The 16,926-nt window shown below is 62.1% G+C and overlaps 2 protein-coding genes across 3 annotated transcripts; both read left to right on the top strand.

Moving 5' to 3' along the window:
• The first annotated feature begins 1,135 nt into the window (after nucleotides 1–1,135).
• CACTIN (cactin, spliceosome C complex subunit) lies at nucleotides 1,136–8,011 on the top strand. 2 transcript variants are annotated; one of them, XM_060181965.1, is made up of 10 exons: nucleotides 1,136–1,470; nucleotides 3,428–3,929; nucleotides 4,002–4,097; nucleotides 4,210–4,355; nucleotides 4,493–4,655; nucleotides 4,729–4,843; nucleotides 6,147–6,339; nucleotides 6,416–6,538; nucleotides 6,642–6,949; nucleotides 7,383–8,011. In XM_060181965.1, exons 1-10 carry the CDS (start codon nucleotides 1,304–1,306, stop codon nucleotides 7,871–7,873), a joined length of 2,304 nt encoding a protein of 767 aa, XP_060037948.1. In that variant the 5' UTR covers nucleotides 1,136–1,303; the 3' UTR covers nucleotides 7,874–8,011. The 2 variants fall into 2 exon arrangements, with proteins under 2 accessions (XP_060037948.1, XP_007524971.2); XM_007524909.3 differs by having other exon boundaries at nucleotides 1,141–1,470; nucleotides 6,666–6,949.
• A 1,830-nt stretch (nucleotides 8,012–9,841) lies between these two features.
• Nucleotides 9,842–16,706, top strand: TBXA2R (thromboxane A2 receptor). The gene is made up of 3 exons (XM_007524908.3): nucleotides 9,842–10,122; nucleotides 14,739–15,559; nucleotides 15,778–16,706. The coding sequence occupies exons 2-3, from the start codon at nucleotides 14,765–14,767 to the stop codon at nucleotides 16,015–16,017; spliced, it is 1,035 nt and encodes a 344-aa protein (XP_007524970.1). The 5' UTR covers nucleotides 9,842–10,122; nucleotides 14,739–14,764; the 3' UTR covers nucleotides 16,018–16,706.
• The last annotated feature ends 220 nt before the right edge of the window (nucleotides 16,707–16,926 follow it).

Below are 16,926 nucleotides of genomic sequence, written 5' to 3'. Positions count from 1 at the left end.
ATCATAACGTGCTAGGTCAAAGCCGGGTTGACGCTTGCAGGGGTCTGTGATGAGGTGTTTGTTCTTTACCTCAGCTGACTGCCAACTCTGTTTCCAAGAGACTGGAACAGAGGAGTTCAGTGTAGGCGTAGGGGACCAGATTGGGTGACGAGATGTCAAGCGTTGGACAGGGTGGGCGAAGATATCCTCGTATATTGGCAGGTCCGGTGGAGCGTAGACGTGGGAAATGAACTTAGATGATGCCGCATCCCGACGAATATCTGGCGGGGCGATGTTGCTAAGAACTGGCAGCCATGGGACCGGGGTGGAACGGATGGTTCCAGAAATGATCCTCATGGAGGAATATAATTTGGAATCCACCAAGTGGACATGGGGGCTACGGAACCATCCTGGGGCACAGTATTCTGCAGTGGAATAGCATAATGCCAGAGATGATGATCTCAGTGTGGAAGCGCTCGCGCCCCATGAGGAGCTGGCCAGTCTTGCAATGATGTGATTCCTCGCGCCCACCTTTGCTGCAGTTTTTATGAGATGTTCGTGAAATGACAGGGTGCGATCGAGAGTAACGCCAAGATAGACTGGCTGGGCTTCATGCCGGATTCTCGTATCGCCAAGCTGCACATTAAGCTCACGCGAGGCCGAGGCATGGTGTAGATGGAAAACAGATGATACCGTTTTTGCAGTGCTAGGGATTAGTCGCCATTTTTTACAGTCATCAGATATCAGAGACATGTCTTTCGTGAGTGTTTCCTCAAGGATGCGCTCTGCCGGCCACGCCCCGGGACCGCCCATTTAGTAGCCCTCCTCTGCGGCTCCGCCCACCGCCTCCAAAACCCAGCCGTCTGATTGGCCTTATTTGCTAGGCCGTAGCCACACAGCTCTCAGACCACGCCCCTCGGACTACTTCCTCCCTGGGCCTCTCAGCTTCCTCTAGAGCCCGCCTCCGCAGGACCCGCCCTCTCTGTTTCTGGGTGCTTCTGGCCCCGCCCACACCCCTAAGGGCCGCCCTCAAAGCGCGAGGACCCGCCGGGGGCGCCCTAAACATTGCCTGACATAAGGTCTCAAAACCTAGAGGCCGTCCTGCAACCGGCTCGCGTCGCCGGGATCCTGACGGCTGACGGCTCAGGGGTGTCGGGGTGTCGGGGTGTCAGCGCCCCTGGGGATAATATCGGTGGCGGGCCGGGGCCAGGGTCTCCCGCTTCCGGCGCCGAGGGCCAGCCCCCAGCGCGACGCCGGCGAGTAAAGTCCCCTCCGCGGGCCCGGATATGGCGTCGCGCCTCCGTCGCCGCTGGCGTCCCCGCTAATGGGTCGCGACACCCGCTCGCGTTCGCGGTCCGCGGGGCACCGGGGCCGGAGGCCGCGGAGTCGCAGCCATAGCCGTAGCCGCAGCGACAGCCATGGGCGTCGGGACCGTCGGCGGCGGGACGACGAGGAGCGGCGCAGGCGGCGGCGGCGGAGCCGGGAGCGCAGGTGGGGCCCAGGCCGGTCGGGGAGGCCTTCCGGGGGGAGGCGCCGGGCCGGCTCTTGGCGGGGGCGGAGGGAGTGGAGGGAAACGGGCCCCTGCGGGAGGGGGGCGAGGTCCCCGCCAGAACTGAGTCGCTGCTCGTAGGGTTGGTGGGAGGGGGGGCTCGAAAAGGAGGGAGGGTTCGGCCTGCGGTTACGCTAGCAACGGATGCTAGCGTTGCTAGGCGACAGGTGATGGTGTTGCCAGGCAACCGATTCTGGTGTTACCGCGCAACGGGGGCTGATGTTGTCTTGGCAACCGCCCGGTGGCCCTTTAAGAGAGGGCAAGTGGGGGTAGGAGGGCGGCCCGTCAGAGGGCGGGCTCCCAGGCGGACCTGATCACTTCCCAGTGCTGATGCCCCCCCAGATCTGGGTCCCCCCGCCCCACCACCCAGCACCTGCGTCCTCTTATGGTCACAGAGTAGGATGCGCGGGCCCGGCTCAGCGGCTCAGGGCTCTGCGCCCCCCCCCACCCCCCACCGACAGGGACTCTCCCCAGGCCCCGTCCTGCCTATCTGTCATGCCAGCATCACCTCGGGGTCCCTGCGGGGCCTTGGCTGTGAGGATGAGGGTTTTTTCCTGCGTCTGAGCAGAATTAACAGGGACAGGGCTGAGACCCAAACTTTCAGTCCACAGGTTTTGAGAAAAATAGCTTTTTACTTTCCTTTTTTGGTGCTGTTTGGTGCCAGGGATGGAGACTAGGTGGCTCTCAGGCGTGTCCAATGCACCATCGTGTGTTGTCTTTCCACCCCGGGGAGGGGGGTCTCTCAGCACCCTGCACAGCGCCCAGGGAGCCCATGGAGGGTGGGCAGGGCTGTGGCGTCTCTCCTCTCTCAGCATCAGGCACAGCACCCAGGGAGCCCATGGAGGGTGGGCAGGGCTGTGGGGTGTCTCCTCTCTCAGCACCAGGCACAGCACCCAGGGAGCCCATGGAGGGTGGGCAGGGCTGTGGGGTCTCTCCTCTCTCAGCACCAGGCACAGCACCCAGGGAGCCCATGGAGGGTGGGCAGGGCTGTGGGGTGTCTCCCCTCTCAGCACCAGGCACAGCACCCAGGGAGCCCATGGAGGGTGGGCAGGGCTGTGGGGTCTCTCCTCTCTCAGCACCAGGCACAGCACCCAGGGAGCCCATGGAGGGTGGGCAGGGCTGTGGGGTCTCTCCTCTCTCAGCACCAGGCACAGCACCCAGGGAGCCCCATGGAGGGTGGACAGGGCTGTGGGGTCTCTCCTCTCTCAGCACCAGGCACAGCACCCAGGGAGCCCATGGAGGGTGGGCAGGGCTGTGGGGTCTCTCCTCTCTCAGCACCATGGACAGCACCCAAGGAGCCCATGGAGGGTGGGCAGGGCTGTGGGGTCTCTCCTCTCTCAGCACCAGGCACAGCACCCAGGGAGCCCATGGAGGGTGGGCAGGGCTGTGGGGTCTCTCCTCTCTCAGCACCAGGCACAGCACCCAGGGAGCCCATGGAGGGTGGGCAGGGCTGTGGGGTGTCTCCTCTCTCAGCACCCTGCACAGCACCCAGGGAGCCCATGGAGGGTGGGCAGGGCTGTGGGGTCTCTCCTCTCTCAGCACCAGGCACAGCATCCAGGGAGCCCCATGGAGGGTGGACAGGGCTGGGGGGTTTCTTTCAGCACTGCCTATACACGAGCTGGGCAATGTCCTGAATTTCCCTTTAAGATTTGATAGTAGGCTTTGAGAACAAAGGTGTTTTGTGGGGGCTGGGAGGTAGCCCAGGGCAGAAAGTACTGATCTGTAAACACAAGGTCCCGCCGTCCATCCCGGGCACCCCATGGAGAATCTTAGGCTCTGGGGAAAGCTTTCTGTCTGGATGGCAACTACAGCCTGGGAAGGTGCGTTGGGCTCTGCTGTGTCCTCAGGGTTGGCGAGGGTCCTCAGTCCAGCAGACAGACAGCAGAGTTCTCCCTGCAGGTTGGACTCAGAGGATGACCACGACCAGCGGCGGAGATGCCAGAGCCGGAGCCCCCCAAGGCGCGGCTCACAGGACCGCTCCCCCTCTTCTTCTTCCTCCTCTCCCTCCTCCTCGGACTCTGCAGATGAGCCTGCCCGGGGCCGCTGGGCCCGCCGCCACCGCCGCCGCCACCACCATTACCATCGGGGCCGCCGCCAGGCGCGCTCCTGGTCTCCGGGCTCCTCGGGCTCCAGCTCGGAGGCACACTCTCCCGGCCCTCGGGAGGCGGCGCTGAGCCTGCGGGAGCGGCTGCGGGCACGGGAGGAGCGGCGGCAGCAGGAGCAGCTGCTCAAGGCCCTGGAGACGCCTGAGGAGAAGCGTGCGCGACGCCTGGCCAAGAAGGAGGCCAAGGAGCGGCGGAAGCGCGAGAAGATGGGCTGGGGCGAGGAGTACATGGGCTACACCAACACCGACAACCCCTTCGGCGACAACAACCTGCTGGGCGCCTTCATCTGGAACAAGGCAAGTGCGGGCAGCGCCGGGGAGAGCGGGGCGGGGTGGGGGCAGGTGGCTCAGTGGTCTCGTCCCCCGCAGGCCCTGGAGAAGAAGGGCATCGGCCACCTGGAGGAGAAGGAGCTCAAGGAGCGGAACAAGCGCATCCAGGAAGATAACCGGCTGGAGCTGCAGAAGGTGCTGGGTGCTAGGTCGCTAGGTCCTGTGGCCCTGGGAGGCCGCTTCCTCCGCGGGGGAGGGAAGGGAGCGCAGACCTCGGAGCCCCTCACCCCCACCCTCCTGCCCCCAGGTGAAGCAGCTGCGGCTGGAGCGCGAGCGAGAGAAGGCCATGCGGGAGCAGGAGCTGGAGCTGCTGCAGCGTGAGAAAGAGGCAGAGCACTTCAAGACGTGGGAGGAGCAGGAGGACAACTTCCACCTGCAGCAGGCTAAGCTGCGGTGAGTGCGGCCTCCAGGAAGCCCACCCTGATCACTCTAACGACGCCCTGGCCCTGTGTCCTCTCCGCTAGCCCACTAGTCGGCCAAGCTGCGGTGACTATCCCCAGGCCCTGACCCTGCATCCCTTCCCCCTTCAGCTCCAAGATCCGCATCCGAGATGGGCGGGCCAAGCCCATTGACCTGCTGGCCAAGTACATCAGCGCCGAGGACGATGACCTGGCAGTGGAGATGCATGAGCCTTACACCTTCCTCAACGGGCTGACGGTGGCTGACATGGAAGACCTGCTGGAGGACATCCAGGTGCGCCCCGCCGCCCCGGGCCTCCTCCCGGCTCCTCCCAGCCCTGCCTCACACCCCCCTCACCCCCCCCCAGGTCTACATGGAGTTGGAGCAGGGCAAGAACGCTGACTTCTGGCGAGACATGACCATCATCACGGAGGATGAGATCGCCAAGCTGCGCAAGCTCGAGGCCTCCGGCAAGGGGCCAGGTAGGCACAGGGCTGGCTGGGGGCAAGGGGCCAGAGGGGGGCGTGGTCTACGCCTTCCGCCCCACTCATGCTGTGACTTGAGGGACCTCAGCTGTTGCCAGTGAGGTGGCCGGGTCGGCCGGTTTCTGTCTGTGTCAACAGCCTGTCAGTCCCCCAGCACTTCGTGAGCCGACAGGGACGCCGTCGCCCAAGAGTGGCCCGGGCAGCCATAACTGTGCTTGGGCCTAGTTCCAGGGCACCAGTGGCTTTGTCTCGCCCCTGGGGCCACAGGGGACAGTGAACCTCAGTGGGTTGGCGGCCCTCCACCTTTTGAACCAAGACCTCGGTGACTTCACAGCTTGTCTCTCATACAGCACCAGGGATTGAACCTGGGGCCTAGCCTCTTCCTCTGTGTTTAGAGGGGGAGAGAACAGGGTCATCTCTGAGTCTCCCCCCCCTTTTTTCTGTCTCCAGGGTTATCACTGGGGCTTGGTGCCTGCATTACGAATCCACTGATCCTGGAGGCTTTTTTAAAAAAAAATACTCATTTATCCTCTTTTGTTGCCCTTGTTGTGGTTATTATTGTTATTGTTGATGTAGTTTGTTGTTGGCTAGGACAGAGAGAAATAGAGGAGGGGAAGACAGAGGGGGAGAGAAAGACAGACACCTGCAGACCTACTTCACCACTTGTGAAGCGACCCCCCTGCAGGTGGGGAGTGGGGGCTTATACCGGAATCCTTATGCTGGTCCTTGTGCTTTATACCACCTGTGCTTATCTGTTGTACTACCCCCCTGACTCCCTCCCGGAGGCTGTCTTTTCCCTTTTGTTGCCCTTGTTGTTTATCGTCATTGTTATTATTGTTGTTGGGTAGGACAGAAAAATGGAGAGAGGAGAGGAAACAGAGAGGGGGAGAGAAAGACAGACACCTGCAGCCCTGCTTCACCGCCTGGGAAGCGACTCCCCTGCAGGTGGGGAGCCGGGGACTCGAACCGGGATCCTTATAACCATCCTTGCGCTTTGTACCATGTCTTCTTTTTTTAAGACTTAGTTTACTGTCTGATAGTTACCAGCCACTCGACCATAACCCTTGGCCTCAGGCAGAAGCCGGTTGGGGGGTTGGTCCCATATTGGGAGCCACGCTCCCTGTGGGCTTCCCGGTGCCCAGAAACTGCAGACAGAGGTGGCCTGTGTAGTCAGGGCAGGCTTCCCAGTGGAAGAGGTATGCTGAATCTGCCCGGGTTGGGGGGGGTGTCCCACAGCCCAGCAGAGCTGGACTCTTGGCTGCCCAGACCCCCGTCGCTGAGTACTCCCTTGCGCCCGCAGGTGAGCGGCGAGAGGGCGTGAACGCCTCGGTCAGCTCCGACGTGCAGTCTGTGTTCAAGGGCAAGACGTACAGCCAGCTGCAAGTCATCTTCCAGGGCATCGAGAGCAAAATCCGCGCTGGCGGCCCCAACCTGGACATGGGTTACTGGGAGAGCCTGCTGCAGCAGCTGCGTGCGCACATGGCCCGTGCCAGGTAGGTCCCCCCACGCGGAGACCCGGGGGCCTGTTGCCTGGGACTGCACGGAGGTGACCCCACCCCATCCCCCCAGGCTGCGGGAGCGCCACCAGGACGTGCTGAGGCAGAAGTTGTACAAGCTGAAGCAGGAGCAGGGCGTGGAGAGCGAGCCCCTCTTCCCGATCCTCAAGCAGGAGCCGCCGTCCCCCGGCCATGGGTGAGCCCCAGCCCAGGGACCCTGGCCCCTTAGCCCAGAGCCTCAGCCCCCAGCCCAGGGACCCCCAGCCCACCGCCCCACCTGGATCCCCCCCCCCCCCCAGCGGCCACCCGTCTCTCCCCGGCAGCCTGGAGCCCGAGGAGCCAGTGCCCACCCCGCCCGGGCCCTCGGAGGGCATCCCAGCGGAGGTGGAGGCCGAGGGGGTGGGGACGGAGGGCGGCGTGGAGGCGGACGGCGAGGCGGTGCTCATGGAGGAGGACCTGATCCAGCAGAGCCTGGATGACTACGACGCCGGCCGCTACAGCCCGCGCCTGCTGACGGCTCACGAGCTGCCGCTGGACGCACACGTGCTGGAGCCGCACGAGGACCTGCAGCGTCTGCAGCTGTCCCGCCAGCAGCTGCAGGTCACGGGTGGGTGTGGCCACGCGTCTGCGCGAGCCGCCATTGGCCGGGGCCTGTGGCAGGATGGTGGCGCTGGGGCTGTGGGCTGTGGGGTGGGCTTTCCGGGGGCAGGGGTGGGGGCGCCGCCTGCGTGGTTGCATCCTTCCACACTCCCACACGTTCATTCACCATGTCTGCTTCGCACATCCATTCTTCACAGGCCCCTGTGCTCTTTTGTTCACTGCCGGTTCATTCACTGACTCATTCGTTCATTCACTCATGCGCACACTCACTTATTCACTCTGGTTCCTTCACTAATCCTGTCACCCATCCATCCACATGCACCCATCCATTCTTTCCCAGCGGACTCCCGGGCACCCCAGGGCCCACCCAAAGACTGCTTTTCTGGCCCGAGGGGGGGGGGGGGGGCAGGAGGAAAACTGAGGCCGCCCGTCCCCCGCAGGCGACGCGAGCGAGAGCGCGGAGGACATCTTCTTCCGGCGCGCCAAGGAGGGCATGGGGCAGGACGAGGCGCAGTTCAGTGTGGAGATGCCGCTGACAGGGAAGGCCTACCTGTGGGCCGACAAGTACCGGCCGCGGAAGCCGCGATTCTTTAACCGCGTGCACACGGGCTTCGAGTGGAACAAGTACAACCAGACGCACTACGACTTCGACAACCCGCCACCCAAGATCGTGCAGGGCTACAAGTTCAACATCTTCTATCCCGACCTCATCGACAAGCGCTCCACGCCCGAGTACTTCCTGGAGGCCTGCGCCGACAACCGCGACTTCGCCACACTGCGTTTCCACGCCGGGCCACCCTACGAGGACATCGCCTTCAAGATCGTCAGCCGCGAGTGGGAGTACTCACACCGCCACGGCTTCCGTTGCCAGTTCGCCAACGGCATCTTCCAGCTCTGGTTCCACTTCAAGCGCTACCGCTACCGCCGGTGACCCGCGGGAGCACCTTCCCTAAGGGCCCGTCTCCTGGGACTCAGGAGACTCCTCGCTGGGTGCGCCTCCCCCAGCGCCCCCGAGGACCCCGTTCCTGGAGGCCTTCAGCCAGCAGCCTTCCCATCCTCGAGTCCCATGCGGGGACGGTCACCGGGCAGGAGCCAGGTCTGCCCCCAGGCGGGCTGGCTGGCACCCACCCTTACCCCTGCCTGGCCCCAGAACTCTTTCTCTGAGCGTTTTTCTAGGTGGAGAAAATGCCTTATTTTCAGGTCTACCGCGGGAGTACGCTTGTTTTTAAATAAACACTCTATTTTTCAGAATCCTTTCTCAGTGGTTGGAAACGGGTGTTCCCACGCCCCACTGCTCACAGGCGGGCCCCTCCCTCCATGAGAGCTTCCCCCACAGAGGACCCCACCACTTGCCTGCCCTCCCTCCCAGATTCCCACTGGGGGCCACTCTTAGTCCTGATGACCAACAGTGGTGCCACCCAAACATTGAGAGGCTGGGGGCAGAGCTGTTCGCGGCACCCAGGAAGGCCTGGGCCTGTGCCCACCCCCCAAAGGAAGCTCCCAGCGTCCCCTCCCCAAAAGGCTCACACCCCAGCCTCAGCAATCAGGCTTGGACCAGGAGGCCCAGAAGAAAGCCTGGAGTCTCCCTGGAAGAGGAGGCAGGCAATGGCAAAGGCAACAAGTGCTGCCAGGCCCCAGGCAGGAGCTGGGTTCTCCGTGGTTACAGGGAAGCGATAGAAGGAAGACCAGGGAGCAGAGTGGAGGCAGCTGCTGAGAGCCCTGCGCCCATCCCTGTCCCTCCCTCCCCCACCCCTTCCTGCCCTGGGCTGCTTCCTAGCTAAGAATAGTCCCTGAGGCCCCCACCGGAAGTCAAGCCGTGGGGGGCATCCTGACTCCGGTTCCAGCCGGCCCCCACCTCCCCGCCATCTGCCTGAGCCAGGGGTGCGCCAGACACAGCCCAGGAGCTGCTGGCAGGAGCCCCCTTCCTCCACTCTCCTCAGTTTCCCGAGCACCCAGCCTCTGACCCCTGCCCTGCGGCTCCTCAGAAAGCCCTGAAGCCCCCTTATCTGGGGCCAGCGGAAGCTGCATAACTGCCTCCCAGCTGGGCTGCCCTCTCCACCCACCACAGCTGTCTCCAGCCCGCCTGCCTCCTCCCAGTCCCGGCCGGCAGAACCCCACTTCCCAGGAATTGTCGCCACTGTGGCGTGGGGTTCAGAGCTGTCGAAGGACGGCCTGGCTGGTGGGGACTCAGGTCTCCTGGGAGGTCCCCAGAGGAGGGGCGTGGTGGCTGGGGCTCTGTGGTGTGCATAGGAGTTGGAGGCCCGTTAGCCAGAGGGGATGGGGAGGGGGTGCAGGGCTGAAGGATGTGGCCACCGGCGGAAGGATGGGGGCTGTGGACTGCGGAGGGGATTTCCTCACGGGAAGCAGGCAGCAGTACATCCTATCCTCCCTGCAGCCCCTAGAACACTCGGGTCGAGGTCTGGCTACCCCCCACACCTCCCACCTGCCTGCTGCCTCCCTGGGACCCAGCACTGGGCTCCAGCTCCCGCCCCACCCCAAGCTCCGAGCTCGGTGCCTCTGAGTCAACCCCGGCCTCTGGCCCTTCCCTGGGGGCCCGCCTCCCCTTCCCTCCTGGGGCTTCCCCCACCTCAGTCTTGGGGGCACCCTCCCCCCACCTGCAGGCAGCCCCAGGAAGCTTCCAGAAAGATCTCTTCCAAATGCGGGTGGGAAAGGGGGACCACCCCCCTTCCTGCAGGGACCCACGTGGTTGCTCCAGCACCCATCCAGTGCCAGGCCCCACCCCGCGGTGGGGGGGCTGTGAGTCCCTGGGGAGCTGACCCGAACCCCACCCTGGCGCTTTGCTGGGGTTTGGGGACCCCAGACGGAGGCGACGGGGGCCCCAGGCCGTCCCATCAAACACTCCTGTCCCACCCCGGATCCCACTCAGTGGGGTGGGGGGCAACCAAGGACCCCCCCCTCGAGCTGCCAGACCCCGGCTGAGGGCGGGGCCTACGGGGGGCGGGGCTGGGGCCCGGCAGAAGCGGAGGGAGGGGGCAGGGACAGACAGACGGCGGATACCCCAGCGGACCCATCCCTGCGTCTAGGCTTTGGCTTTGACTCAGTTTCCCACACACAGGTGCCCGGGGAGCCAGCCAGTCCCTCCACGCCCCCTCCGGTCCGTCCGGACCTCCCTCGGACCCCGGACCCCGCGAGCACTGAGAGCACTGCCTGCTCCGTCAGGTGAGCGCAGGTGCAGGTGGGGCCAGGTGGGGGCGGGGCCTGTGCTCCGTGGGGCGTGGTCTGCAGGCCCCGCCCACCGGTCTCCCTTGGCCCAGGGTGGCTTCTGCTCTGTCCCCTGCGGGGCCGGGGTCCAGGTGGTCCCCGAAGCTGCTGGGGTATCCCTGGGCCCCAAGGGGTCACGCGGGGGACGGGAGGGGGGACTCTGGGGTGTCGCCGTCTTGCCCCAGAACCCGGGCGTGGCTGTGTGTACCTTGTTTGTCTGTCGGGGGTGGGGGGGTTTGCTCCCCCCATCTGCTGACCTCCCTCTGGGAAAGGGAGTGACAGGACCACCCGCAGGCCTGGGTGGCGTTGCTCCTGAGCCGCATCGCTGTGAGATGGGGGCTGGAGCACCCCGACAGGAAGGGTGATCTCCACCTGCACCCACAACCCCCCACCGCTGCACCCACTTCCGGGGGCGTGGTGGAGGACCCATCCTGCTTGAACCGGCTAGGGACCCCACCCGCAGGAGGCCTCAGCTGTGCCCTGGGGGGGGGTCTCTGAGGCCTCACGTGTGCCACCCCCATCTGGGCGGCCACCCCTGGGGACAGGATTCCAGCGATGGTGGGGCTGGGGACAAGGTGCTTGATGGGTAGACCCCCTTTCTCAGGCCCCGCTCCCTGGGAAGCTGGGTGGGCAGTGGTTCCCCTCCCTCGGTGGGTGGGATGAGCCCAGGGGCTGGAAGGCTGCTTGGGGGGGGGGGGGGCAGACACTGGAGGACAGAATGCCTGGAGTCTGGGAACCACATTCCAGAGGGCGTGGTGAGGGGGGTTGGCCTGGATCTGATGCCCCCCCCCTCTAAGGCCAGACCCCCGACCTTTCCCCTAGAGAAGAGCCCAGGCACCCGGAACTGAGCTGGGGGGAGTGGGGGGCCTGGATTCCAGCACTCCAAGTCTCCTGGCTCCAGACGCCTGGGAGGGGCTGGACCTACAGCCTCCAGGTTCCGTCCTGAGCTGGGTTGGGGGGGGGGGGCACAGCTGCGTCCCCATTCCTCCCCAGGGAGGGCACTCGGGTGGGTCCCTGTGGACCCTGGAGGCTGCAGAAGGTCCCTCAAGCCATCCTGTCCCCCGGCTCCCTCAATGGCCCACCCGCCCCCAGTCCAGCCCTGGCGCCAGCCGGAGGGGAGCCGAGTGATTGATTAGACCCAAGACCCATGTCCAGCAGGGGCGGGGACACTTCTGGGGCCCAGCAGCACCCTGTGGGCAGTATCCCCCCCACCCCCTCACGCCCCTTAACCAGTTCGTGCCTGGGCACCCCAGATTGCCGGATGGTGGGCAGCATGGCAGGCTCCCCAGTCCCCCAGTCTGACAGGGAGCTGGGGACCAGCAGGCAGAGGCCAGTCTTGTGTGGAGGCTCCATCCCCAGCATCAGTTTTCCTTATCATCACTGTGCTTCATAGCTCCCGCCTCTTTTTTTCTCTAAGAGAGAGACCGCGGTGGGGGGGTGGAACCAAATAACCAGAACCCGAGCTTCCCCTACTGCCGTGGTCCTCTCCCATGTGGTGCCAGGGGCTTGAACCCAAAGTCTGACCCATGGAAGGCAGGCACTCCACCAAGTAACCTCCTGTTCGCTCCCCGGCCCAGAAGCCTGAATGTAACTCTCACATTTTCCTCTGGCCAGGGCTGTGTGGCCTCAAACAAGTGAACTCAGATCTCTGTGCCATAGACACGCCCCTCTATGCACCCCCCTCCATGAACCAAAACAAAAACCACAATGAGATTGATTGATTTCGGCCTGGGGCTCGAATCATGTGACTTCACTGACCCCTGGCTTTTTCACTCAGAGAGAGAGAGAAACACCAGAGCTTCCCCTGGTGCTGCAGCACCTCCCACATAGTGCCATGGTTCAGCCCTACACCATGAGTATGGAAAGGCAGGTGCCCTCCCTGCTGGTGTCACCCCCACCCGAGGCTTCCCTCTCATGAGGAGCATGTGGGGGGAGGGTCCACACAGACCCTGAGCTCACCTCACTGGGCACTTGTCCATCTGAAGCCACCAGGGCTGTTTATAGTGTGTCCCCAGAGAGCCCTCCTTTCCAGAATGGAGATGCCTGTGTGTGGAGGGGGTCATGGCAGCGGGCTGGGGGGGAGGGGGCAGCAGGTTGGGCCAGAGGGCCAAGGGCCGGTAGCTGGGGTGCTGCTCTGACCTATTTCTCCTGTGAAACTCTTTCTGGTGAAAGAAATAAAACAGCTCCCAAGGGAGTAGGGCCGTAGCACACTGAGTTAAGCGCACGTGGTGCCAAGCGCAAGGACCAGCATAAGGATCCTGGTTCGAGCACCCGGCTCCCCACCTGCAGGGGAGTCGCTTCACAGGCGGTGAAGCAAGTCTGCAGGTGTCTGTAGGAGACTTCTCTCCCGCTCTCTGTCTTCTCCTCTTCTTTCCATTTTCTCTCTGTCCTGACAATGACGACATCAACAATAATAACTACAACAATTAAAAAATTAATTAATTTAAAAAAATTTTTTAAGCAGCCCCCAAAAGAAAAAACCCAGGTTAGCTCATCTGGATGGGGGCCTGGCTTTATTTATTGTTTGTTTTCTTTGCTGTAAACTAGGAGATTTGGTCCTAGAGACTTTTTTTTTTAATTTGAGGTAGAGGTGAAAGACAGAGAGAGAGAGAGAGAGAGAGAGACCACAGTTCTGTCCCAGCACTCACACAGCTTCCCTGTGGTACCCTGCGTGGAGTTCCTGTGAGGGACCAGAGGCTCAAACCCAGGTCCTTGAGCACATCAATGTGTTTGCATTATGGGATGAACTAGCACCTGATGAGGAATAACAAACAAACAGTGGCCAGAGCACTGGGCTCTCAGGCTTAAGGCCCTGAGTTCCATTCTGGGGATGTCTACTCCTTTGTCTCATAAATCAATCAATAAATAGTTATTTATAAAAGCTCTTAGGTGCCAGAAGTGACACTATTTTCTTAGAGTTTAGTGTGTTTATTTATTTTTATTACTAGAGCCCTGCTCGGCTCTGGCTGATGGTGGTGCTGGGGATTGAACCTGGGACCTCAGGGCCTCAAGCAGGAGAGTCTCTTTGCAGGTGGGGAGCCGGGGGCTCGAGCCCGGGTCCTTACACCGGTCCTTGCGCTTGGTGGCACCTGTGCTTAACCTGCTGCTCTACTGCCCGACTCCATATTTTATATTTTATTTATTTATTTATTTATTTATTTATTTTTTACCAGAGCAGCGTTCAGCTCTGGCTTATGGTGGTGCAGGGGATTGAACCTGGGACTTTGGAGCCTCAGGCATGAGAGTCTGTTTGCATAACCACTATGCTATCTCCCCTTAGCCCTATTTTATGCATTTTTAAAAGAAATTTTTGATTTTATTTATTTTCCCTTTTGTTGCCCTTGTTTTTTCATTATTGTTGTAGTTGTTATTGTTCTCGTCGTTGTTAGATAGGACAGAGAGAAATGGAGAGAGGAGGGGGAGACAGAGAGGGGGAGAGAAAGGCAGACACCTGCAGACCTGCTTCACCGCCTGGGAAGCGACGCCCCTGCAGGTGGGGAACCCAGGGCTGGAACCAGGATCCTTATGCTGGTCCTTGCACTTTGCGCCACATGCGCTTAACCCGCTATGCTACTGCCCAATTCCCCTTTTTTTTACTTTTTTTGGAGACTTGTGTATGCATGACTTTTTTTTTTCCTAAGTGTATGCATGACTTTTAAAAAATATTTATTTGTTTTCCCTTTTGTTGCCCTTGTTTTTTATTGTTGTTGTAGTTATTATTGTTGTTGTTACTGATGTCGTTGTTGTTAGATAGGACAGAGAGAAATGGAGAGAGATGGGGAAGACAAAGAGGGGGAGAGAAAGACAGACAGACACCTGCAGACCTGCTTCAACGCCTGTGAAGCAACACCCCTGTAGGTGGGGAGCCAAGGGCTCTAACCAGTATCTTTAAGCCGGCCCTTGCGCTTCGTGCCAAGTGCGCTTAACCCGCTGCGCTACCGCCCAACTCCCTATTTTATATTTTTAACACGAGAGAGAGACAGACAGACAGACAGACAGACCTTAGAGTCTTAGGCAGGAGTCATTCTGCAGAACCCCTGTGCCGCTCCCCAGCCCACATTTATTTTTATTTATTTATTTTTAATTTTTTTAAATATTTTATTTATTTATCAATGAGCATCACTCTGGTACATGTGCTGCCGGGGATTGAACTCAGGACCTCATGCTTGAGAGTCCAGTGCTTTATCCACTGCGCCACCTCCCGGACCACTATTTTAAAATTTTTATTTATTTATTTATTTATTTATTTATTGGATAGAGACAGTCAGAAATCGAGAGGGAGAGAGACAGAGAGACCCCTGCAGCCCTGCTCCACCACTCATGAAGCTTTCCCCCTGCAGGTGGGGACCGGGGGCTTGAAGCTGGGTCCTTGCGCATTCTAACATGTGCGCTCAACCAGGTGCGCCACCTCCTGGCCCCATATTACTTATCTATTATTAGTGGCAGGGGTGGGTGGCGAGAGATGCCAAGACTGGACACGGAGCCCAGCGCTCAGCCGCCCCAAAGGGGCTTCGGAGTCGGGGCTCTGCGGCCACGTGGGAGTCGGTCCTCAGCCGAGTCCCGCCCATCCGCAGGCAGGCCTATGGGGCGCTGATCCCCCATGTGGCCCAACGCCAGTGCCGCCCTGGGGGGGCCCTGCTTCCGGCCCAGCAACCTGACCCTGGAGGAGCAGAGGCTCATCGCCTCGCCTTGGTTCGCGGCCTCCTTCTGCCTGGTGGGCGTGGCATCCAACGTGCTGGCCCTGCAGGTGCTGGCGGGGGCCCGGCTCGGCCCGGCCCCAGGCCCGCGCACGCCCTTCCTCACACTGCTCTGCGGCCTGGTGCTCACGGACCTGCTGGGGCTGCTGCTCACGGGTGCCGTGGTCACGGCCCAGCACGCTGCGCTGCTTGACTGGCGGACCTCAGACCCAGGCTGCCGCCTCTGCCGCTTCATGGGCGCCGCCATGGTCTTCTTCGGGCTGTGCCCGCTGGCCCTGGGCGCCGCCATGGCGGTCGAGCGCTTCCTGGGCATCACCAGGCCCTTCTCCAGGACGGCGATGGCCTCCCCGCGCCGTGCCGGGGCCACCGTGGGGCTGGTGTGGGCGGCCGCGCTGGGCCTGGGGCTGTTGCCGCTGCTGGGCCTGGGCCGCTACACCGTGCAGTTCCCCGGCTCCTGGTGCTTCCTCACGCTCGGACCTGAGCCCGGAGACCTGGCCTTCGCGCTGCTCTTCTCTGGCCTGGGCTGCCTGTCGCTGGCTCTGTCCTTCCTGCTCAACACGGTCAGTGTGGCTGGCCTATGCCGCGTGTGCCATGGCCGGCGGCCCTCCCAGCAGCGCCCGCGGGACAGCGAGCTGGAGATGATGGCACAGCTCCTGGGCATCATGGTGGTGGCCAGCGTGTGCTGGCTGCCCCTGCTGGTGAGTGGACATGGAAACAGGGACGGGACTGGGGCTCTGATAATCCCGGATCCCGCCGAGCGGCATGGCAGCCGGGGCTTTGCAGGGTGAATAGGAGTTTGCCAAAAAAAAAAAAAAAGAGGCCGAGTTAGCATAGTGGCTGGGAGGTGACCTGGAGGGTGCCAGAGGATCCCCGCCGGGTGCAGGCAGGCAGCTCATGACACCCCGGCCCCTGGCAGGTGTTCATCGCGCAGACGGTGCTGCGGAACCCGCCCGCCATGGCCCCGTCGGGCCGCCTCCCGCGAGCCACCGAGAAGCAGCTGCTCATCTACCTGCGTGTGGCCACCTGGAACCAGATCCTCGACCCCTGGGTCTACATTCTCTTCCGCCGCGCGGTGCTCCGCCGCCTGCAGCCCCGCGCCCGCGCCCACTCCCTGCCGCTGCAGCCCCACCTCGCCCACCGGCCCACGGAACCCTAGAGCTGGCAGGCAGCCCAGGACTTGGGGTCCATGCCCTTGGGAGCTGGGGTATGTGACCTAGAGGCTGGGGGGCAGCCTAAGGATTCAGGGTGCACCTCATGGCACCCCAGAAGGACAGCCAGAAGGACCTCCCCAACATCCTCACCAGACACCCCCGGGCCCCGGGAGCTGCAGTTTGGTCCAGGACTCAGAGCGGCTATATTTCTGGGGTGTTTGCAGCATCAGCCCTGGGGACCAACCCCCCAATTTCAAAGTTCCCTCCACTCCTCAGGAACTGGAGGTTCTGAGTCATGGGGGGCACCCCCTTCCGCAAGTCGCCCGGGCTCCCTAATCTTCAGGGGCTGCCTGTAGTGCGTTTGCTCCCCTGGGCACCCCAATATTGGAGGCTCAGTCTAGCAATGACTGAGGGTGAGCACCCAGGACACCTCTCTCCTGCCAAAATAGACCTGTACCCCAAGTCTGAGTGTCCTTGGGGTTGAGGTCAGGAGGTTTGGACTGTCCCGTGACCTACAGCCTCTGCCTGGAGGAGCCCTCAATAAACACTGGCTGGACAGAACAGCTGTGAGAGTGAGTGTGAGCAAAGCCCTGGGTTAGAGCCCTAGGTCCATATGAGAGTATCATGCACAGCACCCAGGGAGCCCCATGGAAGAAGCGCAGGACTGTGGGGTCTCTCCTCTCTCAGCACCCTGCACAGCACCCAGGGAGCCCATGGAGGGTGGGCAGGGGTGTGGGGTCTCTCCTCTCTGAGCACCAGGCACAGCACCCAGGGAGCCCCATGGACGGTGGGCAGGACTGTGGGGTCTCTCCTCTCTCAGCACCATGGACAGCACCCAGGGAGCCCATGGAGGGTGGGCAGGGCTGTGGGGTCTCTCCTCTCTCAGCACCATGCACAGCACCCAGGGAGCCCCA

The sequence above is a fragment of the Erinaceus europaeus genome, chromosome 23, assembly GCF_950295315.1.
Source record: "Erinaceus europaeus chromosome 23, mEriEur2.1, whole genome shotgun sequence".
Classification (NCBI taxonomy): domain Eukaryota; kingdom Metazoa; phylum Chordata; class Mammalia; order Eulipotyphla; family Erinaceidae; genus Erinaceus; species Erinaceus europaeus.
Note: the sequence above shows the minus strand (reverse complement) of the source record. Positions and strands in the feature narration are given on the sequence as shown.

What these genes read in the sequence shown, in the direction of transcription:
- CACTIN (XM_060181965.1), top strand. Translation starts at nt 1,304, where the DNA reads ATGGGTCGCGACACCCGCTCGCGTTCGCGGTCCGCGGGGCACCGGGGC. An exon ending in GGCCTCCGGCAAGGGGCCAG is followed by an intron (nt 4,844 to 6,146) that starts GTAGGCACAGGG and finishes TTGCGCCCGCAG; the next exon opens with GTGAGCGGCGAGAGGGCGTG. An exon ending in CCAGCAGCTGCAGGTCACGG is followed by an intron (nt 6,950 to 7,382) that starts GTGGGTGTGGCC and finishes CGTCCCCCGCAG; the next exon opens with GCGACGCGAGCGAGAGCGCG.
- TBXA2R (XM_007524908.3), top strand. Translation starts at nt 14,765, where the DNA reads ATGTGGCCCAACGCCAGTGCCGCCCTGGGGGGGCCCTGCTTCCGGCCC. An exon ending in TGTGCTGGCTGCCCCTGCTG is followed by an intron (nt 15,560 to 15,777) that starts GTGAGTGGACAT and finishes GGCCCCTGGCAG; the next exon opens with GTGTTCATCGCGCAGACGGT.